The 25,649-nt window shown below is 38.4% G+C and overlaps 1 protein-coding gene across 4 annotated transcripts in view; it reads right to left on the reverse strand.

Moving 5' to 3' along the window:
- The window catches only part of Bach2 (BTB domain and CNC homolog 2), a 343,819-nt gene that overhangs the window by 246,185 nt on the left and 71,985 nt on the right, over positions 1-25,649 (reverse strand). For 2 of the 4 annotated variants that reach the window (XM_048809768.1, XM_048809789.1), the window contains exon 2: positions 18,284-18,396. In XM_048809768.1, coding sequence (XP_048665725.1) covers positions 18,284-18,396 — 113 coding nt within the window. Of the gene's footprint in view, positions 1-18,283; positions 18,397-21,842; positions 25,630-25,649 lie in introns of those variants that run through there. The other 2 variants (XM_048809798.1, XM_015499396.2) reach the window with 2 other exon arrangements.

Below are 25,649 nucleotides of genomic sequence, written 5' to 3' on the forward strand. Positions count from 1 at the left end.
TTTTCTGATGGTATAGATACGTTCAAGTGTATTAATGCCTGGGAATTTTATACATAGCTAACTTAGCCATATTTATGTTGATATGTAATAGTTTCAGTTTCAAAAGATATTTTTTGCTACTGTTCCTTGAAATTCAAATTTTGAGGGTACTCAGTATTTGGTACCTGGGCAGTGACTTATTTATATCTACTAGAAATATATGTATATATACATATACATAAATATAGTGTACAAAACCATGTGCCATGCTGTGTATTCACTCACGACCAAAAGAGATACTGATAATTTATAAACTTATTCCAGTAAACTGAGCCAAAGGATATAGTTAACAAATATTTATATATATATACTTTTTCCTATTCCTACTGAAAAATCCATTGTAGTTGCTTTATACTACTAATCTAGCTCACACAACATTAAAAAAGTGATGGATAATCATGAGAAGTTCCTGTTAAAAAGCTATAATAAGGAATGGTGTTCCTAAAAATGGAAAAAAATCAGAAGAACCTGATAATTTATGTTTTCAGCACCGATTAACAGATAAATAAGTAAATAAGTAAAATAACATTATTTTTCCAAAAGCCAATTCTGAACACTTTGCTTCCTTGATTTTGCATTAGGGGCTCAGCCTAGAGAATAACCTTGATAGTCATTGTTCATAGCAATTTTGAAGACAAATAATATTATTGTGGCCTATCATGATTACTCTAATTTTACAAAGTTCCCTAAGGAACTTTGTAAAGCTAAAGATGCTTAAATTTTAAAGAGAAATTGAGAGAGTAAATGGTTGCAAAACACAGAGGCAGACACTTATATTAAGAAGCCAAAAGCAAAAATTTTGAAATACCAACAGAAAAATAAAAACAATTTTTGGAAAGAAGTAAAATGCAGGCAAACATCATTGTTTTTGTTTGTTTGTTTCTTTGTTTTAAGGCATATCTGGGCCCAGCCTGTAAACCTAATTCAAGAGGCTGAAGCAGGATGACCACAAGTTCAAGGCCTGCTTAGGTGACTTAGGGAGACTCTTTTCTAAAATACAAGCAAAAATGACTGGGGATGTAGATGAGTGGTAACATGCCCTGAGAGATTCCCAATCTCCCAATCTTCAGAACCAGGAAAAAACAAAATAAAACATATCTAAGCATCCAAAAAAATTCTGTTTTAATTGAACTGAGATTTTCTGGAGAGTAACAGAATATTGTTTCTATATGGCAAATGCTCAAATCATGCTCCAGGAGTGGGTTTCCAATAGGAAAGACAATAGAATGAACCAGACTTAACTTTCCTATGTTCATATATGAATACACAACCAGCGTAATTCCACAACACAAGAATGGGATGCTAATTAGAATAGGTTATACTCTGTGTGTGTAGAGTATGTCAAAATACACTGTACTGTCATGTATAGAAAATTAAAAATAAAAGAGTGTGTTTCCATTAGCTTCAAAATGAACAGCCGCATAGGGGATATTACTTAATTCTTGCTCTTCCCTACCAAAATGGGGAGGTGCTAGCATGCTTTACTCTCTGTTTATCTACTGAGCAACAGGGCTCTTCATTCAGTTGGCTACTCTGCTGTGGTATGTCTCTGGAAGGACAACATGCTCATAGCACTGTGGATAAGACAGCAAAAGAACCCAAGGTACATCACCTTACCCCAAAGGCTCCGCTCCTGTGGAGGAAGAAATTTTTTAGGCAATAACATTCCAGTGTCTAAGATTCCCAGGAAGAAAGTACTATTTTTAAACAACTTTTCAAACTACCATTGTAGATAACTACAAGAAATATTCAGGCCTGGAAAAAATATTCATTAATCACCAAACTATGTCTCGCTTCTAATTAATTTACTATGTCTGCTCTTTTCTTAATAACAGAAGTTTGTTGCCATCCACAAACATTTATTGAACATTTACTATTATAGAACACTCATCTTAGGGAAGAGAGAAGTTGTCTATAGTAAAAACACTTCAAGTTTCCCTTCCACATCATACTGCAGAAAGGAGACGGAATGCGTTCATTTCCTAATCTATTGAGCCTATGACAGTTTGTGCATAATAAAATTTATGGATAACTAGAATGCAAGATCCCTACAGACTTCAGAGATAATCCGGTTTATTGACTTCTTTATATGCAGAAACCCCTTAGAGAACTGATGTGAGTTATGAAGTATTCTCTAGGCAGACACTTGCAATATGCCCGCCAAATACTCTGTTCAGTTCCTAGCATTTTACAGACACCCCCTGGAGCCAACCAAGGCTGAGACACCAGGCTAACAACTCTGATGTAATCCCATCACTTCATTTTACATATGGAGACACCATGTTTCAAACAGAGGATGTGACTTGGCCACCATCACTCAGCAGAAACCATGAGCTAAGTAACTCAGATGGAACTAGAAACTATGTAGACAGACAATCAATCATCAGAAGTCAGGCTTATCTTACTAAGGAGGGAGAAAAGGAGAAATATTTGGAGAGAGATATACCTTTCTTTTATCTTAGGTTTCTAGTTAACTGAGCTCCTCACTGGAAAAACTCCATCTTTCCCTCAGTCCAGGGGCCACCGGTGGCTCAAAGCTGCCTTTTCCTGTATTTGCCTCAGCAAATCAGTAAAACCTGCTTGACCTAGGCACATTCAGATGGGGTCAAGTGTGAGAACATGAATTAGAAACTTATTTTAAGCAACTCGAACTAGAATTCTACAGAACTCTAATTCAGTGACATAATGGATGCTTAAGGAGTATTTTGAATCAATGACTGCAAATTTATTTAGGAAGTGGTAGTCTACTCAAGTGTCAGCAAATAAAAGTCCTAGAGACCTGCCTTAACGATTAGATGGAACTAATTTCCAGCTACTACATCAATTTGTTCATTTGCAAATGGCTTGTTCTTTCAAGAGCTGAAACATCCTGGGATCTCTCATTTGCTTTTAGCATAGCAAATTCATTCAATATATTTCAAATTCAATTCAACAAATATTCTCCTTAGGAGGCAACATGACAGGATGGAAATGTGCACAGGTTCTGGAGTTAATAAAAGACCCCAATTCAAATAATGGATCTGCTTTATCCAGACATGTAATATTAGACTCATTACTTAGGGATCTCTGAGACCCCTAACTGAAAAACAGGAGTGGTACCATCTCCTTGGCAAATTGGCTATGAATATTAGCAATGATAGTCCTATTGTAAAGGAAGCAACACAGTGGTCAACATTAGGCATTCGGTTAAAGTGTAACACTTAAATTATGATTATTTATCAAATATCTATAAAGGACAAACTTCATCTTAGACCCTTCACTGTCAGGTTTTTGAACACAAGGAAATCTACAGTACTACTGATGGATTTTAAGTCATTAGATTAAAACAATGTTTTTTTTTTTTTTTTAACAGTGTTTTAAAGTAACAGAAAAATAAAACAGTAAGATAATGGTTTCTTGACATGAAACTGTATGACTAAGATCTTAAATTAAATATTATGGTTCGGTATTAGTGTGTTTTCACACTACCTACCAAGTTTTCAGACTGCACCTACTTATCCTTTGTAAATTGCTATCACTCTCTTTTTCACGTGAAATTTCTTACAAATTACTTGAGAAGCCAAAAATGTGCAGTGGAAAAATTTCCCCGAGTTTCCTTTTCAAGAACAAACCTATTCAACGGGCAAATCTAAATAATATTTAGCAGTTCTAAATGTAGAGAACTCATGGTTTCTTACTGTAATTGAAAAGGAACATACAAAGCAATTACTTAGTCACTTATAAAACCCACGTTCAACTTTCGAAATAATGACTAACCTGAGAGCAGAGACAAGACTTTTATAATTAAATACTAAAGTCTAGCCACTTGAGACAAGCACAGGAGGTTACATAATTGTCCTCTGCACTCACAATATCCCTTCTTTCCCTATTGGATATATATATCATTTTCCAGTAATAGCACATGTAGCAAAAAAAAAAAAAAAAAAGTTACTGTACTGTAGGAAATCATTCTAACCACAAGCTAAACTTTGGGTGGCAAACAAACTCTCATTAATTTGGATTTTACTAGTGTCATAAGGAGAAAAAGTACACATCAGTAGCATAAATAAAATTGCCTTAAGAATGTATTAGAATCTTTAAGAAAACAAAATAGTAAGCATCCATAGGCACTCATTTAAATTTAAACAATTGGAGTATGGATTGAAAAGATTTCCTCCCCAACCTAGAACAGGATTCTCAAACTTGGGTACCTTTCTACACTCTGAGTGTCCTCTTAAGATGTGCTCAGGAACATAGGAAGTAGAAGGGACACCAGACATGTTTTCCTGGAAAGATGGAGCAGCCTGTATGCACATGTGTGTGTCTGCAGTCATTTGGCACAGTCACTATTCACTTGGGGACTGCACTACATTTCCCAGGCTCCCCTGTACTCAAGTGGAACCATGTGACCAGTTCTCACCAAAGGAATAGAGAAAAGATATTGCCTTACTATGGTGATTAAGAAGTGAGGGCTCCTTCATGGCTCTCTTTCTCTTTCACAGGAAGGTGATACTCCAAAGTCCTCCCTAGGGTACAAAGTTATTCTCTTCTGCCAGTAGAGTTTCTTCAAGACTTTTAAATAAGCCATAATCATTGATTTTTTTTTTTTTCAAACTCAGAGGAGTCTTTCTCCAAGGGGCCCAAATATATGAAGGTTTTACTTGGGCACTAAGGACAAAAATGAGGTCATATCCTATCCAAAGTTCTCAATATTATTTTAAGTCAGTTTACAGACAGGTCACTAGGTATTCTGTCTTTTCTTTTTTCTTGAACTTCCAAGAAAAGTTATGACCTTTGACTTCCTGAGTCTGGTTTATTTTGCTTAGCATAATGCTCTGAAGTTCCATCCCTTTTTCAATGACAAATGATATTTTGTTCGCTGTGGCCAAATAAAATGCCATGCAAACCACTAAATTTTGAGAGCCTATTTGATATAGCATTACCTAATTTAGGATTTAATTAAGTCATTTAACTGGCAAGTTAATGTTTTATTTTACATGAAAGCAAATGTGGACATGTTACAGAGAACAATGTAAATAATATCCATGTAAATTTTGAGAATAAAAAGAAACTTTAGAAAAAATTTGAGTTTACAGGAAGATATTTTGGGGTGATTCCCCCAAATCCTCCCTAGGGTATAAATGTATTCTTTTCTGCCAGTGGAGTTTCTTCAAGAATTTTAAATAAGCCACAGTGGCTAATATTTTCCCCCTCAAATTCAGGGGAGCCTTTCTTCTAAGTGGTCCAAGTATATAAAATTTTACATGGGCACTAAGGACAAACATTGCAAAATGAGGTCATAGCCTTTTCCAAAGTTTTCAATTAATATTATTTTAAATGAATCTAAAGAGAGGTCACTACATATTTAACACTTTCTGCCCTCAAATGTAGACCAAAAAAAAAAAAAAAAGTATTCCCTTTATGAGAGGGTAACTAACATGGAATAAATAAACATTTTTCATTAATTTTTTTTTTCTGGCATGAAGAAAAGGGAAAAGGACAGATTTTTCTAGCTAAGAGACAGAGTTATGGTTTAAAATCCCTCAAAAGCTAAGCTGGCAGTGGGATTCTTGTGTTTATAGAAAAGCCAGGAGGATTCTGCCTGAGCTCAGAGCTCTATTTAGATCACAGCATCTGGATTCAAAACGCATGTGAGCCGTGGCAGCAGGTTTCCAGTCCCAGACTGGAGACCACTCACCAGAAACACTCCCCATGGAGAACAAGCCTGAGGAGAGGTAAACCGCACAGGTATCTGAAGTCCTCTCCCAGCTGTTTGGGAGTGGTAACCTCAGTGTCTCCTATATCAGGCAGCCATAAGCAGGTACTGGGAGCCCACGGGTAAGGCAGTGAGGGAGACACTGAGCAGTCCTATTCAGCTCTGTCATGGTCAGAAAACACCCTCACCAATGACTTCTTTCCTGAAGCGGCTATTGTTCAGATCAAACTATGGGAATCTGGTAACAAAGTGGGAAACCTCAGAGAGCACATGCTTCCTGCTATGATCTGTGTTTAACTTTGCTTTATTTCAAAGAGAAAAACTGAGATAATGGAAGGTGAGGCTGGGGTGGGGGGCAGGGTGCAAATGCCTTCCTTTTTTTTTTTCCCTGTCTTGATAGGAAGAAATCATAGCCATGGTAATTCTGATATAGGTTATGCCCTGAAATCTTAAAAAAAAAAAGAGAGAGAGAGAAAAATAGTGGTACAAAATCTCCCCAGTCCAGGAGCTGGGTTTGTGGCTCAGTGGTAGAGCTCTTACCTAGCATGTGTGAGGCACTGGGTTCAATCATCAGCACCACATAAAAGATAAATGAATAAAATAAAGGCACACAAAAAAATAAAACAACATTTAAAAAAAATCTCTTTGGTCCAATTTTAGTCTCCATCAGAATTCACCTTGCTTTTTCCTTGATTTTTCTTGGATGTGCAATGTCCAGAATGTTGGTGATTCTGATTCTGTAGCTATGGATTTTATGTGCAATAAGAAAAAAAAAAAAATCTTTGCCTGACATTTTTTTTCCCTCACCTTCCCCCTCCCCCATAGCTCTTGCTCTCTCTCTCTTCTCTCTTTGTTGTGAATGTCAGGGCTGTCAGTGTCACAGTCTGACATGATTAGTGTTTCTGACATTACACCAAGAAGCAGACAGAGAGCAAGGAGTGTGGATGGAGGGTAAGGGAGTTAGGACGTGCAGCCATTTAAAGAAGTCAAAGGTAAAAAATAAGCCCGACCTCCTTTCTCTGAGGTTCCTTGATTACAGGACAGCTGATAAATCACCTCGGATTTTTCTCATTTATCCAATTAGTCCATTTCCCTGCCCTCCTGGAGATCCCTAAGGTGTGGATCTATTCCTTGAGATCAAAGCCAGTGGCTCTAATAACAGATAAGACAGAATTCGTGATTCAGCGGATTCTAAGGTGTGGAGTATAACAATCGCGCACTTTGGGAAGAGAGCGCCAGTCCATTTTGAGTATCGATTCGCTGCACTTTGTCACTCTAATGATGTTATCTCATTAAAAGAGATAAATGTCCCACTGTTCTTCTAAGAGCATCTGGTTCTTACTCTTCTCTCTTTTTCAGCAGCATGGCTCTCAGCAGCAGCACATTAAAATCACATTGAAATCCAATGCAAGGCTTGGCTACAAAGCTGTTTACCAAGGCTTCTTTTTAATTGCCTTTTCCTCCCCTTGACCCCCTTCCTGTTCCCCTTCAAAAGTCATCCACAGAAACAAACAATTAAAAAAAAAAAAAAGATGTAGAAAGTAATCATAACCAGAAACATCTATTGAGGATCTATTATGTGGAGACTCTGCTGTGTTTAATATTTAACTTACCACTCCTACAACCCTTCCAGATAGGTAGAAACATCCTCAGTTTGCAATTAAGAAACAGAGTTTTAAGTTAAGCAACTTGCCGGAGATTGCACAGGTAATGAGAGGAGGAGCCACAATGTGAATGAGGGCTCATCCTATTCAAGCGCATTTTCTAAATCTCCATTTTCATTCACGGAACAAATAAGTAAATATGATTGTAACTTGATTAGAATAGGTGAAAAATTGTAAAAGAAGGTGCCAATTATTCTTCCTCCTACTGATATCCAGGAACACAATGCCATAGGCAGTCAGTGGTTTTGTTTCAACAGATTTCTTATTAAATAAAAAAAGGTAGCAATTTTCCATAATGAATGTTTTATACATTATCCCTTTGTGTATCAGGCCTCTCAAGTACACATTATTAAAGTCTATTAAAGTCTGTATTTAGCAGCATTACTAATGTGCCTTTGGGGAGATTATTACAATGAAACAGCATCCGTCTTTCACAAAATTTCAATTGTTTAATATTCCTTTTCTGATCTTTAATACACATGTCTATTTTTAGCTACAATCAGACCTCATCCAAAATGCCATAATCCTAGCCTAGAGCTGTCACAACAAATTGTTTATGAGTTGGATTTAAGAAATAATGAGGCGCACATACTGCTAATTTCACTCAATACTTTTTTTTCATAACTCATTGTAGTTTTCCTACTGTTCTAATTAACAGGTGCTCCTTGATCACTATGACATGTGATGTCACTTTGACTCTCTGGCTATGGTTGGTTATCTGAGTTAATTGCTTGTACTTATATCTAATTCAGAATAGCCTCTCAAGATAATGCTACTGCATTGAAGTCTGAGGGTGATAAGAAGTTATAATATTATTTCATTAAAAAGGAAAGAAAAGCAAATAAACAAACCAGAAGAATATCTAAGCTGTGATTAGTCAAATCCAAATGTTTTCATTTAAATATAAACATTGTCATTTTTACAAGACTAGAAATGTGTGCCTTCTGAACATTGCAAAATTTCTGCAAATTCTGTAGTTTCATACATTCTAAATAGGCATTTCTTTTCTATATAACACTGTAATTCATTAATTTATCACACAGTATGAGGGGTTTTTGTTTGTTTGTTAAAAAAAAAACAAAGCCAACAATGCACATATAGACAAAAAAACACAGTCCTCTCTGAAAACATCTTATACAAAACAAAAATGTTAGGCTATTTTATGGAGACAAAAGATAATAGGAAGGATACCAGTAAATAACCACACAATGAAAGGCCTCTGTATAACATAACAGGAGAGGGAAAAGCCAATCTAAAAAGTAGTAAGCACTCAAATCAATAAACTGAATTGGAAGCAATCTCTCTGGTATTTCATACACAGCAATCTCACTGTTTGAGATGATATATTTGCAAAGTCAGACAAATTGAGTCGATTGTTAATATTCTAAAGATGGACAAGCTACAGATTAACTAAGTGACTAAATAATCATGTTTCCAATCATCAATTAACTAAAGAGGGTGTAACTTAATTGTATCCATTAAAGCCTACTAATTGAGAGGAAAGGGCAGGGCTGAGGACTTAGGGAAGAAAGACAGAAGCACTCCTTTAGATTCTCGAAGACCAGAATCCACTGGTCTCTTTGTTACGAGGACCAGCAGCTACCAGCCTCAGAGAAGGAGGTGGCAGCACAGTCAAGTGACCAAAGGGGCCTTTCTACTTTTGCTGCAGGGCTGTGTGGACTCAGTTAAATACGTGATGCAGAATAAGAATCCACCAGTTCAGTCCACATCCCGTTAAAGCTCCACAAGAAGGCTGGCACACGGCAATTCCTCAGTTTGGAGGAAGGGAGAGCAAAGTCTGTTTTAATCAAGAAAATCCTAAATGCTCCTCTTTAAGTCCTCAAGCAATAAGAATGAACAAGCAACCATCACCGTGTGTGTGAAAGTACTGCGAACAAGAACAAAGCGGGACAGAGAACTTTTTGCTTCAAGTAATGGTCAGTAGCTGTGGCCATATTTCAAAGGGCTTATCATGATTCACCATGACTTCTCTCAGACTTGAAAATTACATTACAGTCATGTCAAAACATATCCTTTCTTCTTAAATCTAAAGTCCAACTTTTCTACTCTGAAGCCTTAATTTACTTCCTATGTGTTGGGATTCTCCTCCCTCTTTTCTGACAGGGTTCGGGGCTAACTCAAGCCACATGATTCCCTCAAGTTTTTGCTGGGTCCACATGACACTGTATAAGGTACACAATGTCATGGGGTAAGGGCTCACTTCAGGGTTCTCCAGCACAATTGCTCATCTCAGGCTCAAATCTCTGTACACAAAGGTTCCAGTTTTTAACATATAACCTGAACCACAAACACTGTTTCTTTAAAGAAGAAGGCACCAACTACTGACTGTCCCAACATGTGTTGCTCTGAGCAGTTCATACTGCTCACATAGGAGATGAGAGACTGATTGAAATGTTTCTAGTTAAGCAGAAAGGAAGAGAAGTGTTTGGGCTGAAATAGAAGCACTGATGTTGCTTTCCTAGTCAAAATGACCATGAGAAGAGCTAATTCTCCATAACTTAGAAGGTACTCCCCTAAAATTTATGTATTTTATATATATTTACACATATACATTATATGCAAGCACATATTTTAAAAACAAATGAGCATAAACACATTCAGTTAATTGCTTTAAATTTGTCTTCTCCTTCCTTCATGCCAAATCAACCACCTACTGTTTTACACGGTCAGTTGTTATTGTAAATTTGCAGTCTCATACCTTTCAGAAGGGAAATATATTTCTGCTAACTTCCTAAAAGTCAACTGAATTTTCCAGTGCCATGCATGTGAAGATAATCTAGAGTCTAACATCATCATTTCCACACACCCTACATTCAACAGAACTCGATTTACCTGTCACACAGGTGCTGCGCTGGCCTTATGCTAACAATGTTCTTTTTAGCCTCCCAAACTTTGTAAAAATAAAGTTTTAAGAAGAACTAAAGGCAGATATTCCTTAATGATAAGAGGGTGAGAACAGGGATACACTCAGTGCTCAGGGCCCAGAGTCCTTTTTCTTAAATCTTTTTTTTTTTTTTTTTTTTTTTGGTACTAGGGATTGAACCCAGGAGGGCTGAGTTAGTAAGTACCTTCCTAATCTACTGAGGATGGCTTTGAACTCATGATCCTCCTGACTCAGCCTCCTGAGTTGCTGGATTACAGGCAAGCCAGCTACCATGCCTGGCTTGTTTTCTTAAATCTTAGAGGAAGTCTTGCCACAGGTCAGATGTGTGCATAGTCCAGTTCACTGTTCCTCATTCATCCCTTTGCAGGCTTATAAGTTATTGAAAATTCTAAAGAGCTTTTGTTTACATGAGTTATATCCATCAATATTTACCATATTAAATATTAAAAATTAAATATTAAAGATTAAAACTGAGAAATTTGGGGACGTATGAAAACACACATCCCAGGAACCAATTCAGGGATGATGTCATGCATGCCATGTAACCTCCTAAACAGTGCACTTTGTGCTGAAGAGGGAAAATAATATCTTAGCATCAATATGAAAAGAGCTTTGATCTTGCAGGTGGATCACCTGAAGAGGTCCGAGTGTCCCCAAAGGCTCCCAAACCTCAGTTTGAGAACCACTGGTCTAGCTCAACTTTGTACATATCAGCAGTATCTTTGAACCGGTAAATTAAGAAAGAATATAATGCTGAGTAAGAGGATATAATGTCCACTTTGAAAAAAATGTACATCATTAAATAAAAAGAGAATCTTTTTCTAGAACCTTTCTCTACTTACTATTATCCTTAAACCATTAGTATGTAAAAATGTTCCTTTCTGACAACATATCAAACAGAATGATTCCCAAGTCCAAAACATCTTCATTCATCTCTAACTCAAATGCAAAGCAACAAAAACATTATTCATTAAAAAATGTTTGTGGTTTTCTTATCATTAATGAAATACACAAATACAGAAAAATGCTGAAAGAGAGAAAGGGGAGGGAGAGAAAAAAGAAGAGATGTAGCTCATGTGTCTATTCTCTGAGAAAAACACTGTCAACATTCTGGGAGATATTTTTCCAGTCTTTTTATCATGCAGTTTAAAAATACAGTCAAATTCCTATCACAAGGATAAGTTAATGTCTTTTATTTAAAAATATTTTATGTATAAGAAATGTACATTGCTAAAGAAAATTCAGAACACACATTTTAAAAGAAAGATAATACTCTTAACAGTTTAATGTGCTTCTACAATCTTTTTTGTGTGTATATATGCACCTTTCTGAAAAAATGAAATAATGGTTAAAGTGCACACATTACATTGTAACTTGACTTTTTCTTGATTTATCGAGAACAACTTTTCATGTCATCAATATTCCTCCATCCCTCCTTGGCATTTTCATTTTTTTTGTGACTGCACTGTGGTCATTACCTTCAAAAATACCATTTTAATAATATTGTGATGAGCATCTCAGCTAAATTTTTGTACACATTCAATTTTCTTTTGAGTTAAGGTTCTAGAAATTAAATTGGGGGGGGCAAGGATCAAAGATGTATGAATTTTTTAGATTTTGATATACATTATGTCACCTTGAAAAACGCGTTCTTTGTGTATGAGAGAGCTTGATATTCCTAATTCCCACCTCTACTGAATAAATTTTACAAATACTTGACAACTATTTAGGTGTAAAATACCATCATTTTTAACTTTCATTTCTTTGATACTGTTGAGGCTGGATATTTTCTTACGTTATTTATTTGATCATGTTTATTTCTTCATGGGTCTTACTGCTCTTGGCTCATTTTTTATTAAAGCAATCATTTTTATCTTATTAGTTGATAAAAATTTCTAATAAATTAGCTAAGTTAACTTTTCTGTCATGTATGTTATATATTCTTCCCCAGCTTTTTTAGTCTTTTAGATTAGTTAAGAATGTCTTTTACTGGAAGGAAATTTTGAGGTTTTTACATTGTTTAACTTTTTCCTTGTTTATCATCTCTGCTACTAGAAATGAATAAGGCCTTTCTCTATTCCAAGATCGCTAAATGTTTACTGATATTTTCTTTCATGTCACTAGTTTTTAAACTGTGCAGCAGCTCTTCAAAGACTACCACAAGAGGACTTGGCCATGCCTTTAGGGAAATGACAGTGGAGGCTTATTAAATATAGATTGGGCATTTGGTGAAACCACTAAGGGTGTCCTAGAAAGGGGAGAAGAGAAATCGCCTATGTTTATTATTCGCCAGTTCCTCATACTGTACCCAGTAGCTCTGATAACTTGCTCTTCATGGAAGAAGTTTAAAAGGGGAAAAGTTTTAACATTAGGTTTAGTTATTAAACCTTTAGATGTGATGACTCTCCAACTTTTGTACAAATGGAAGCTTCAGATGGAAAAGACCTTTGTTTTGTCCACTGGTATATTTATTGTAAGCACAGTGAAGGGCACTTAGCATGCACTTAATTAATATGTGTCAGAGGACAGGGCTGAGGATGTGGCTCAGTGGTTGAATGCCCCTGGGTTCAATTCCTGGTACCCCACCAGCCCAAAAAAAATGTGTTGGAGGAGCAGGGTGGAAGAGCCAGGAGGAATGAATTCTGAACTTCATGGCTTCATAGTAAGGAGATGCACAGTAAGAAAAACTGTAAATGAAGGCAGGAACTAGGTTTCAGTTTTACTTTTCAGTTGACTGTAGAGATATTGATCTGAGTGTAAACGTGAAACTGCCTCTGACCTGGTGTGGTGGGATGGGTTGTTGAATACTAGAAAACGTCCAGAGAAATATTCTGGTGGGCAGATAATTAATCCGACAATGGCATCTACCCACCAAGAGAGATAAGAGGCAGTACTCTACTAGGCTGGATGCTGTGGCACTTATCCAAAGCAATAAAAGTCAGATCTGGCTTTCTTTGAATATAAGAAGGAGGAAACATTTCAGAAGACGATTCTTTTTCATTATGGGGGGAGCTAGAGGGTGATTTTGTGAAACAACAGAAAAACCAAAATTCAAGGCAAAGAACAGCATGTGGCATGCCTTCATGAAAACAAGAACTATGAGAAAGAGAGTGAAGGATCATAATCTCAGGGTTGCTCCCAGGGAAGGAGAGTCTTTCAAGAGCAGAGCAGAGTCCCAGCTGGTGTGGGTTTTGTGAACAAAATACAATATCTAGTGATAGTATCTAGTAAATGTACATCATTTCACAGAAGCCTTGCTAGTCTCTGTGAAATCCTACTTTGTGCCCAGTTTGGCTGTGAATGTTTTAAGTAACACTCTAAAATCCTCTCATTACAGCATAACACAGAATCCAGATGAACCCAAAACATTAATCCTTACTGGCAGAAATGTTTAATATGCTATATATAATATTTACTTATGCATAAAACAAGAGAATGATCCAGAGAGGATGAATGAACATTTCCCACAAAAGTTAAAAGTTAAATCCCCATCATGAGTTTTTGATCAACATAAATATAATTTAAATATAAGAATTTAAATATAAGAAGGTCCAATTTAAATATAAGAAGGTCAACTCTTGCAAAAAGATCTGAAGAGCAAAGAAAAGTTGGAAAAATGGTCTTCAAGTCTGCATAAGGGTAGGGAGAATGAAAGCTTGGGAAAATATGTGCCCCACAGTCTCTTTAACATATAGAGCTCGGACTATACAATAATTAAAGCCTGTTTGCAATATTAAAAAGATGATTGGTGTGAGGCCAAATTCCATGTACACTGGCCTCAGGAAACAGTGCCAGATCTGATGAGACTGTGCCTTGTGCCTTTTTCTTCTCTACCAGTGCTAACACACTGATGCACTACCCATCTGAAGGCCATAGCTACACCTTGGTGATTCCTCATACCCTGGCACAGACGGAAATTCAAAATGTGAGGAATGAAGGTCCCACCTGGTGGGGAAAGTGCATTGGCTATCAGGTTACCCTTGTTTTAGTAAGACAAACTGCTAATGACCTTTTGCCATGAGGGACATTCATGTGTTTTTTGGAAGATCATCCCTGATTAAACCCCCAAAGACCTGCCAGTACATAACTGGGACCAGGATCGTCCTGGTGGCTCACAGGAATAACAAGGATCTAGAACTCTGCAGCCATCCCCCTTTCTGACACTTCCCAACAGAAATGTCCCACCAGCTAGCTGGAATCTAGGGAGGAAGAAGAGTGTTACAGTGTGTCCAATGAAAAGAAGTATGTGCAGCTCAAATGTCTCCAACTTTCTAGGAACAAATCTACTCAGAACACCAGTCACACCCACAACAATGTTTCTAACTTACATGCCTCATGGATGAGATGATTCTCCAATTTAATTTGTGCTGAGAAGAGCTATTTCCTCCCCAGAGAGTGACCTACTCTTTGTCTTATGCCAAGAAAAATGCTGAACTATAGAGGTGACACATCATGCTTAATCACTACTTTCAATTGAAATAACATAAAATAAAGCCCTCGCTCAGCCACTCAGGCAGAACAAGTTATCCCAAGCACACAGACACACCTACTTAGACACTCAAAATTTCTGAGGAGTCTGGTTCCCAGCTGTGTGTTGAGAACAAGCCCATGAGTCGCCCTGGAGAATCTTGGGGCAGGGCTGTCGCAGCATCCTGTGCGTGCTAATGGGAGATTTCCCAAGAATTGTCTTAGCTTTTTCATGCATCAAACTCTAAGAAGCCAAGGTTTGCATCAAGAGCTCATACCCCATCTGCAATGATGACAGTGGAGAACACCTGCCTACTTTCCAGCATTCCCAGAACTGACTTCTTACCTACCCAAAAGTGAATAGTTAAGCCAGGTAAGGAGGGGTTGGAGGGCCACTCAGCACAAGGTTTTCTTCTCTTTGGTTTGGCTCGCCAAATGAAAACCTCTCAAATGCATTGCTTTTTTTTTTTTTTTTTTTTCTGGTCTTCTCAAGCAGAATAAAGATGCCACAGCCTCCCATAAAGCTTCAGCCTAGGAAACAGGAGGTTGGCATGGCCTTCTCCAGCATCCTGCAAGCACTGAAAAGGCCTGGGGCCCTTCCCACTGGAGGATTTTTCTCATGATGGGAAAAATCTATCTGTCCTGAAGTAAAAGGATCTCAATAAGTCAAATGGGCTTTCTCAAGTCTAGGGACTCCATAATACTTTTCAAGACCAAATCACCTAAAAATGCTATCCAACACCAACACAACTCATTGACCGCCCACTGACAATGCAAAAACACATCTCTGGAAATGTCTCTTCTGGTTTTTAAAGTCTTCATCTGGTCCATCCTTCTTCTCTGGGTTCACCTTGACCATCTTCCTCTAAGTACTTCTCAACTAGGGGGTGATTTTGTCTCCCCCAAGGAACATTGAACAATATGTGGGAACATTTTTGGTTGTCAAGATTAGAGGCCAGGTGCAGTGGTACACACCTGTAATACCAGTGGCTCGGGAGGCTGAAGCAGGAGGATAGTGAGTTCAAAGATAGCCTCAGCAAGGTCAAGGTGTTAAGCTCCTCAGTAAGACTCTGTCTCTAAATAAAATACAAAATAGGGCTGGGGATGTTGCTCAGTGGTTGACTGCCCCTGAGTTCAATCCCCAGTATTCCCCCCATTCTTCCAAAAGATTATAGAATGAGGGAAAAGAGGTTACCAAAATCTCTACAATGCAGAAGACAGTTAACTCACTACAAAGGATTATCTGGTCAAAATATTTGGAGCTGTTGGGAAACTCTTTTCCAGCCATACCAACCTCTTTTTGCTCTCTAAACTTGCCAGACTTTCTCATGAGCTGTTGCTGCTTTTTTGTTGTTGTTGTTTTTTAAGTACTGGGGATAGAACCCAGGGCTTCATGCATGCTAGACACGTGCTCTACCACTTAGCCAAATCCCCAGCCCTCACATGCTTCAGTGCCTAGCACAGGCTAATTCCTTTATCTAGAATACACTGTCCTGCATTCTCTATCAGGAACTTACCATCTAGATCCAATTCAAAATGTCCCCTCTTCTCTATTGCCTTTCCCAAGTCCCAGAGTGGGAAGTTCCTTTCTGTGTTTATGGAGCTTCTGGTACATACTTCATCAGAACATAAAGCCACACTGATCCAAGGTAGTCTGTTACCTGGTAAAACTTTGGTCACCTTGACCAAGTCCCATTTATCAATCCCCAAAGTGCCCATTTGGTAATTAAGTACTGTTTGTCAAATCAATCAGGGAACAAAAGGAAATGCTGCAGATGCACCTTAGACTCTCTTATAACTACTTCTAAGAAACAATGCTGTCCCAGGAAAAGAAACAATCTGTAAGGTGAACAGAGAGCCTACATCTTGGGAGCAAATCTTTGCCCCTCGCACATCAGATAGACCACTAATCACTAGGGTATATAAAGAACTCAAAAAGCTAAACACCAAAAAAACAAATAACCCAATCAGTAAATGGGCAAAGGACCTGAATGGACACTTCTCAGAAGACGATGTATAATCAATCAACAAATACATGACAAAATGCTCATCATCGCTAGCAATTAGAGAAATGCAAATCAAAACCACTCTAAGATTTCATCTCACTCCAGTCAGAATGGCAGCTATTATGAAGACAAACAACAATAAGTGTTGGCGAGGATGTGGGGAAAAAGGCACACTCATACACTGCTGATGGGACTGCAAATTGGCACAGCCAATGTGGAAAGCTGTAGGGAGATTTCTTGGAAAATTGGGAATGGATCCACCATTTGACCCAACTATCTCTCTCCTTGGTCTATACCCAAAGGACTTAAAAACAGCATACTACAGGGACATAGCCACATCAATGTTTATAGTAGCAAAATTCACAATATCTAAACTGTGGAACCAACCTAGATGCCCTTCAATAGATGAATGGATAAAAGAAATGTGGCATACATACACAATGGAATATTATTCAGCAATAAAAGAGAACAAAATCATGGCATTTGCAGGTAAATGGATGGAGTTAGAGAAGATAATGCTAAGTGAAGTTAGCCAATCCCCCAAAACTAAATGCTGAATGTTTTCTTTGATATAAGGAGGCTGATTCATAGTGGGATAGGGAGAGGGAGCATGGGAGGAATAGACGAAGTCTAGATAGGGCAGAGGGGTTGGAGGGGAAGGGAGGGGGCATGGGGTAATTAATGATGGTGGAATGTGATGACCATTATTATCCAAACATGTATGAAGACACGAATTGGTGTGAATATACTTTGTATACAACCAGAGATATGAAAAATTGTGCTCTATATGTGTAATAAGGATTGTAATGCATTCTGCTGTCATATATAAAAAACAACAGCAGCAGATATTTATCAAATGTTTGTAATGTAGACAGGAACTGTATGAAGGTCTGGTATATACATTAACTCATTTTACCTTTTCAACAACCCTTTGAGATAGGTTCCACTATTATTAGCATTTTACAAATGGAGAAACAGAGGCATTAAGAAGTTAATCCACTTGCCAAGGTGGCTTAGCTTTGAAGTCAAAGCCCGAAACTAGAAAGCTAACATCCTTAAAGCTAACATCTAGCAGAGCAGATATTTAATCTCAGAAAGTCTGGCTCAGAGACTCAATCTCCTAATATTCATGCTAAGGCAGTTATACCAACAATCAATCTTTTAGCCACTCAGAAGCCTGTGGAAGAAACAAGTGATACCTTCAGGGGCCTATACAACTAGGGAGTGATCACCTCATGTGACTCCATCAGAAACACTTCACGGGGAACAATCATATAATACTCCAACCTCCTCATACGATGGAAAGACACACGTGCCCAGGAGAATCATGATACCATGGGAAAATAGAAATGCTGATTCAAAGTACCTTTTATTGGGTTGAGGATGTAGCTCAGTGGTAGAACATTTGTCTAGTATGTGCAAGGCTCTGGATTTGATTCTCAGTACTGAATTTAAAAAAAAAAACTCAAAACAGATAACAAAAAAGAAAAAACAAAGTACCTCTTACCTTGTTCATGCTGCAGGGATGGTAGCAAGGGATCAGACATGTCACAATGCGAGGCAGCTCTTGAAGATCCTTTTTGTTCCTGGAGCCCTCACTTCCTGAAGCTGACAGCTGCACTGTGAACACACACAAGTAGTTCATCAGTCAGTGCTGAGGAATTCTCAAAGCTAGGATGGCCCCATCCATGTCTGTGCTGTCCAGTATGGTGGCCGTGTGTGTGGCTATTGAGCCCACAGTGGCACTACTGGGCTGCAGGGGAAGGCATTGAGTCTGGCACGAAGTGGTACTGCTCACCTATTTTAAGGAAGTCAAAGCCATAAAGTAGAAATAGCTAATTTTTAAATTGTATGTAATTTTAATTACATTTAAATAGCCAATGTGTTTGGTGGCTACCATTTAGACAGTGCAGATCTAAATATCAAATCTAGAGTCTTGAGGTAGATTGCTAGGTTCTGAGCATGCTAGTGGCTAGCTAATATTGTGTGCATATTAAGACTGCAGATCACAGGGACAAGAACATTCACTGATTCAATAGCAATTTTTTTTAATAAGGTCTGGGTACTAAGGATTTAGTGATCAATACTATAGAGAGGCCAATGACTTAGGTGTTTCTGCTTGGGCTCTGAACTGCTCAAAAGGGCAAGAGACAAGTGTGTGAGCAGCAGCGCTGGTCCAGATCTCGGTGCAATCTCCTGCTGCCCAGCAGGCACAGAGGATAGGAAGGCACATGCTGGAGCCTGACTATGTTACTGCCCAGGATTAATACGTAGAACTACACAGAGCTCCTTGGGAGGCGGTGTTCCAACAGGGAATCCAGGAGGTGAGTTTTTCTTGGGCCAAATGAACCAAACAACCCAGCTCTCCTCAAAATGGAATAGAGTCTGTGTTTTCATTGATGGTATTTGTTCTTAACACAGGTTTAAAGTATTTGAATTACATTTTAAAGTAAAATAGTTTATGGTATGGTTTTTGGAGTACTCAATCAATCAAATATTAAAGAAAAAAGAAAGAAAGAAAATGTCTCCAACCACTTAAATAGATTTGTAGATTTTTCCTTTGAAAGGTGCTTATTGGCAGACCTGAGAGGAAAACAAAACACTGTCAGCTTCCTTACAGTTACCTGATTTATGCAGTATTTTTTCAGGTTGCTTCTAGGAAAGATTTATATGTCTGAACCTTCCCATGAAAAATAGAATAGGAAGTTTAATTGGAACCCCAGTGCTTTAAAGTCTTTAAATGCATTATTATAATCTTAACAAGATAGAATAGGAAAAGAAAAAAGCACTCATAATCCCTCTAGCTCACCACAACCACCTTTAGCTCTCAGTAATCAGCCTTTGTCTATTATAAGAGAGTGACATGTTTGTTGAATACAGGACATGGAGAGTCTGAATGTTGATATTCCCCATATTTACATCTTATACTGGCAAGAAAGCAATTCTCCCATTATATTTTCAAAAGATAAAATTCAATTTCATATACATTACTTCTGTGAACACAATATTGTTAATTTTTTAAAAAAGCAAAAAATAGGGAGAAATAATTTCAAACTACTGTAGACAGAGATTCCAAAGAAAATGCCACATTCAGTTACAGCAATAACACATTTTCACAATGATGTAAGACAAGGAGAATTCTGGAATTCTGCCTCTGATTCGTCAAACATCCAAATATCTCATGAGTACAAGAGATCTGGAAAATCATGGCTACAGAGTCAAGAAAATTTGGTATCTAATTCTAATTCATTTAAGAGGGACTAAAAAAAAATCAGTACATAACTTTTAGTCTTTGAATTTCCAGAAGCAGATGCCAATGGATTTCTGAGTTTTAAATCAGAACTCTACACATGCTGTTTTCTTCTTATTAATATATGCATTAGTCCATTTAAACATTACAGCCTGGTACTTAACTGGAAAACTGTCCCAATGCCTTGCAGATACCCAGTGTCACAATTCTGCTTGAATATTCACATTGGTATTAACATAGGAAATGGGCACAAGAAGCTAATAACAAGCAAATGAGGATTCTTGAGCACAGCTGCCCTCAGGGGCCCATCCAGGTCCAACTGTGCCACGGGTCCCCATTCCCTGAGAACACAGTTTGCACTAAACTAATTATGGCTCTCTCCCTGTCCCTTACCTAAATGCTCTTGTCATTTTCGCATATGTCTATAAACCAGACTAAAATTTCTTTGAGGAAAATATCAGTCACCTAGAATATTCTTAATAAATATTATGAATAGATTTAAAAAAATTTTTTTTCTTAACTCTCACTCACAGAACCTAGGATGATATAGACTTTAAACTCTGAATCTTAAAAACAATGATAATCATTGCAAAGATAATCATTGATTATCTTTGGGGTTTTTATTACAAAAAAAAAAGAAAAATTATTTAATGCTTGGATTGTAAATGTTTTAAAAATATTATTAAGAATATCAAACAGGTGTATAGTATTCAAAACCATACAATATACTCTTAAATATGGGCTGGGGTTGTGGCTCAGTGGTAGAGCACTCACCTCGAATGCCTGAGGCACTGGGTTCGATCCTTAGCATCACATAAAAATAAATAAATAAAATAAAGTCACTGTGTCCATCTACAATTACAGAAAAAAATTAATATTCTCATTTAGTATGATGTCAATCTGAGTGGTAGTTTTCCTAACCTGACACAGAGGGGTTAAAAAGTTCTTCCTGGTCTTGCTGTAATAAGCAGAAGACCCTGGGTTAGAAGTGACTTCACTTCAAGGTACTATGGAATTGGAGCAAGTACAAAGACCACAAATGAAAGATAAACCCAACCTTCCCTGCCACCAATAAAACATACATTCCCCACAAAGACCACCATTAAAGAAAACACCTCAGAGAACAGATGACAGTTTTAGAAAATGGGTCAGTTTGCTTCTGGACAGCAACCAGAAAGACTGGCCTCCTATCAAGTACTTTCCATCTCTTTTGAAACAGAGAGAACCTGGTTGTCTTGTAGCCAATTTAGTTTATGAAGAAGCACAGAGAAATCAACAGCTTAATAAATCAGTCTACATCTTAAATACAAAGCATCAAGGGAAAAGATCCCTGAGATGCCGTGGTAGATAAGGGTGTTTTGTTTTTATTCTATTTTTCAATGTTTCTTTTTAATCTTTTAAGAAGTTGAAGTTTGGGTACAGAACAAAAAGGAAACACACTTTCATTTAAAGGGTGCCTTGAGAAAGCCAATCCTATAAGCCAACATGTGACTTCTACTCAGTTGATTCTAATTGTGTTGGCTCAATGAGCAATGAAGCCTGTGGCAACCATAGGTTTCTAAAAGGTTAATGGAATGTAATTCATCCTTTGAGAGAAATAGAAGAAGAATGGGTAAGCAGGCAGGTCAAGAGAGAGCATAAGAAGAGAAGAGGGGCTTAGGGTGTTGTTCAGTGGGTAGAGTGCATGGCAAGTATGCATGAGGAGCTGGGTTCAATTCCAGCACCAAAAGAAGACGACAAAAAGAGAAAAGAGGTGAATGGGAGGGTTCACCAAGAGGAGGAAAGTAAAGATTGGTAAACAAACAAAGACACCTACAGACAGTTTTGGTGATATGGCCAAGTGCCCCTCACCAGCCAGGTCCTCGCTATGACAGAGACCCAGAGCTTCAGTCTCCTGGTGACAATTCCACATCTTTCGGTGTCTCTAGAGTTCTATGCTCTCGTGGCTTGGGCGTTAGCAAGTGGGAGTTGGAGAAAAGAGAAGACTGGGCCTACCTGTTTCACCACTACTTATTTACTATCAACCTCCACCTACCACAGAGTCTGTTTTACCTGGATCACTGCTCAGGTGGTTTAGAGGTATGATGAGAATCACATACACCAACTTTATTCTAGCCTCCTGACTCTAAGAGATGCTCAAAAGCATCAAGGACTGTTTTCTTTGTGTGCCATGCCTTGCCCTTGCAAATGCAGCTGATACTTATTGCCAACAGAGAATGGAATATGATGACGTGGGCTTTTCTCTCCATTCCACCTCCCCACTCCCTCCTGAGAGGCTAATTCTATACTTTTTTTTTTTAATATATCTCAAAGCTGTGTAGCCCAGGCACTCCAAAGAGATATACCCAGCAAGTCACTCTTCACAACGTCAAGGTCTCTGGCTTTTAAAAAGACATAATATATCCCGAGACCAGTCTGTGGAATGGACTCCTGTCCCTCCTCTTCCTGCCAGCAGCTTAAGTAAAGGGCTGGAGCATGAGGACTCATGCCAGATCCAAGGGTTTGCAGTGAAGTAACAAATAGCTTTGGAGAGAAAGGGCAAAGAAGTGTATAGAGGAAATGCTCAAAAATCTAGGATTTAGGAGCTTGGGGAATCATATGAACAGGTAAGGGGGGAAAAATCCCCAATTTTCTCCATCCTATGTTTAGGTCTAGAATAATTCACTTGACTCAGAAGTCAATTCCTGATAACTTTCAACTGGAATCCTTGTCCAAGACTGAATAAATGTAGGCCATTTTTTTTTAATAGAAAGTTCAATCTCTTCCTTCCACAATAAGGGGCATGGTGCTAGGATTAATGACCCAAAGGCAAAGGAACAAACAGACCCAAGTTCCTACCCCAAACACACATGTCCCAAGTCACTGTCTGATTCCTTTTTTTTCCCAAAGAAGAGGCAGAAGACCAGGGTAGAGTAGCCTGAGGAGTTTCTTGCAAGTCCTTTTCTATCCTCCAAGTTACAAGCTGTGGTCTTGCAGGACCTCAGTGTCCTCACCACCCCTGAGGCAGCAAGCAACACAACATGGTTCTGCCCCAAGAAGCTGGACAATGTCTGCCATCTGCCTTTCTCCCCTGTGCTCTACCTTCACGGCACAGCGCAACACAGAAAACACACAGTCCTAAGCCAGAAGGATGAGAGCATCTTCCCACCAACTCATCAAAGTCCTTCTTCCCCAAGGTGATATGAAAATTAGTATTCTGAATTTTAACTAATATATATGTTATGGTTCAATAGGAAAATTGTGATTAAAAAAAGAGGAAATGAGAGGTTTTTTTTTTTTTTCTTTGAACACAAATAAACTGGTCTAAGAGCCAGAAAAGGATGAATTAAAGGCTGTAAAGGGCCAAGAGTGCCAGGTGCTTTCACAAAACCACTTCTGGTGCACATGCTAGGGCTTTTCCATAGTTAGATCATATGGATAACTAAAGTTTAGCTTCAGGGCCATCACTGTAAGAGGCCAATTCTGTCTCCTAGTAATTAAAGACTATCTCAAGTCAAAGGCATAGGACTGAAGAACCCCCAAAAGAGGTTACCTGATCCAGCTTCTTCCTTTACCTGGGTGACTATCTAACCAGGAATCCCAAAGTCAGATGCTAACTGAAGAATTACAATGATGAACAGCCAGGCCTGAGATGATGGGAAGAGATTGAGTCTGCCATTCAGTGCCATCCCCAGCAAAACAAGAATGAGGCTTGAATATAGCCCAGAGCTGCTGCTATATTTAAGAAAGCCAGAAAATTTGAACAGTATATAAAACACTTGGTTTTTTAATGTCGGAAACTTACATTAATACTTTGGAACTCCTGCAGGGGTTGGATGTGGTGGACCAATTTGCACCTTCTACTGTCAATGACCTGGAGAGTCAGTCAGAGGATTCTTCACAACTTTAAATCTCACAACCCACTCCCAGGCCCCTAGAAGGTTATGCAGTGGCAGTTTCTAGCCAAGAAAGCATATAAAGCAAGGCCTGGGAGCCAAGTCAGTCAGTCTGAACATCAACTCTCCTTGGCATGTGATTGTGGCAAGTTGCTGGCTCTCTCTGAGTCTGTGTTGCTTCCTCCCTAAAGTTGAGAAAAATTCTTTACATTTCCCAAAATTGTTTTGAAGACCAGGTGGTATAACGTAAAGAGAAGAACCTGCTGCTCCCCACCCACATTCAACATCCTCATTTGGCATTAAATTGCAGGTAGGTGCTCACCTCTCAATCATCATGCTGAGTTATAAGCATTTCAAGAAAACTTGTCTTTTTGACTTACTACCCAAATACCCAGCACCTATTCTGCTGACTTATATACAGAAGACACTAAATATATGCCATGTTTAATTTTAAGGTTTAGGAAGATCTTCCTGTAATCTGGCATCAGTCGAGCTTTACTTCCTTTCATTCATTCTATCCTCTTCTAACACTTTAATGTCAATATCTATTTCTTAACCATTTTTACACAAAATATTTTTGAGGCTAAATGAAAAAAATAATAATAAAATATTAAAGATTTTTGTCCTGAAAAGAATGGCACCACTTTAGTTTGGAGTACTATCTGCACACAATTGTGAGCATCACTCTCTTTGTGCCTCAGAAGAAAAAACGTTAAACATGAGAGATTCCATCAACCTGATAGTACAGGAAGGATCATGTTTTAATCTGAACACCTTGATCTCATGTCTGACAATAATGTATGTCACCATGAGGAGTGTCCTTGGGGGCAGTCCAGAGCTCTAGGCAGCTCCTGATCCATTTGACCACTTTGGAGTGACAAGGTTTAATTTTATTCATTTAGGACAAAGGTTTCCCAACCATGTGCCTGATCTACCTAGGTTTCTTTGGTTTTATGCTTATGCAATTTCAGCTTCCCTCTTCCTCGGGAGGTTTGCTGCAAATTCAGGCAAACCCATTTCCTGTGATTTGGTGGGAAGCTGAAATAGACAGCTTAGTGGGTTACTTCAGAATGGCCCACTCTAAAGGGAGCAATAAGCTGAGGGGAGTCAGGTCTCTTTTCAGTAAAAGGCTTCCAGTTATGAATTTATTCTCAAGAAGACCTCGAGGATGGGCTATATTGAGAGGAGATCACCTTCACGGGTGACATAGTTTACAGCTGAAGATCATCTGCTTGGTAAAGTGGGTTTATTCCTCGTTCCTCATTAATCCCCATAACAAAGCTCTAGCCAGCAGGATGAGCTGTGGTGGGAGCAATCCAGGGGATCCACTGTTGACCTCTGCTTTCTCCAGAGTCAGATTCTGTGCTTTTCATTGCCAGCTTCCTCTGAGTAAGGCTTGTTCTTTCTGAGTTGTGGTAGGTTGTTAAGCATCTGCACAGGGATCCGGTGTTTGCTTCTACCAGGGCCCAGGGCTCTCAGTGCTCTCAAACCAGTTTCTATGTCAAAATAGCTAAAGTTCTCCCACCACACAGGTGGCATTACTACAGATATCACAGCATTCAAATGCTTGGCCCTGTATTTCCAGCTCCAGTTCCAGACCCACTGTGGAGTGGGATATCCTCTAGAGCCAACAGCAGATCTAAAACACTGTCAGGCCGGTGACACCTATGTCTTCTGATTCCTGGGTATTCCCTTTCCTTCTTTTAGCTCATAGAGACTTGAAAATATCTTTTTTTTTTTTTTTTTTT

The sequence above is a fragment of the Marmota marmota genome, unplaced genomic scaffold, assembly GCF_001458135.2.
Source record: "Marmota marmota marmota unplaced genomic scaffold, marMar, whole genome shotgun sequence".
Classification (NCBI taxonomy): domain Eukaryota; kingdom Metazoa; phylum Chordata; class Mammalia; order Rodentia; family Sciuridae; genus Marmota; species Marmota marmota.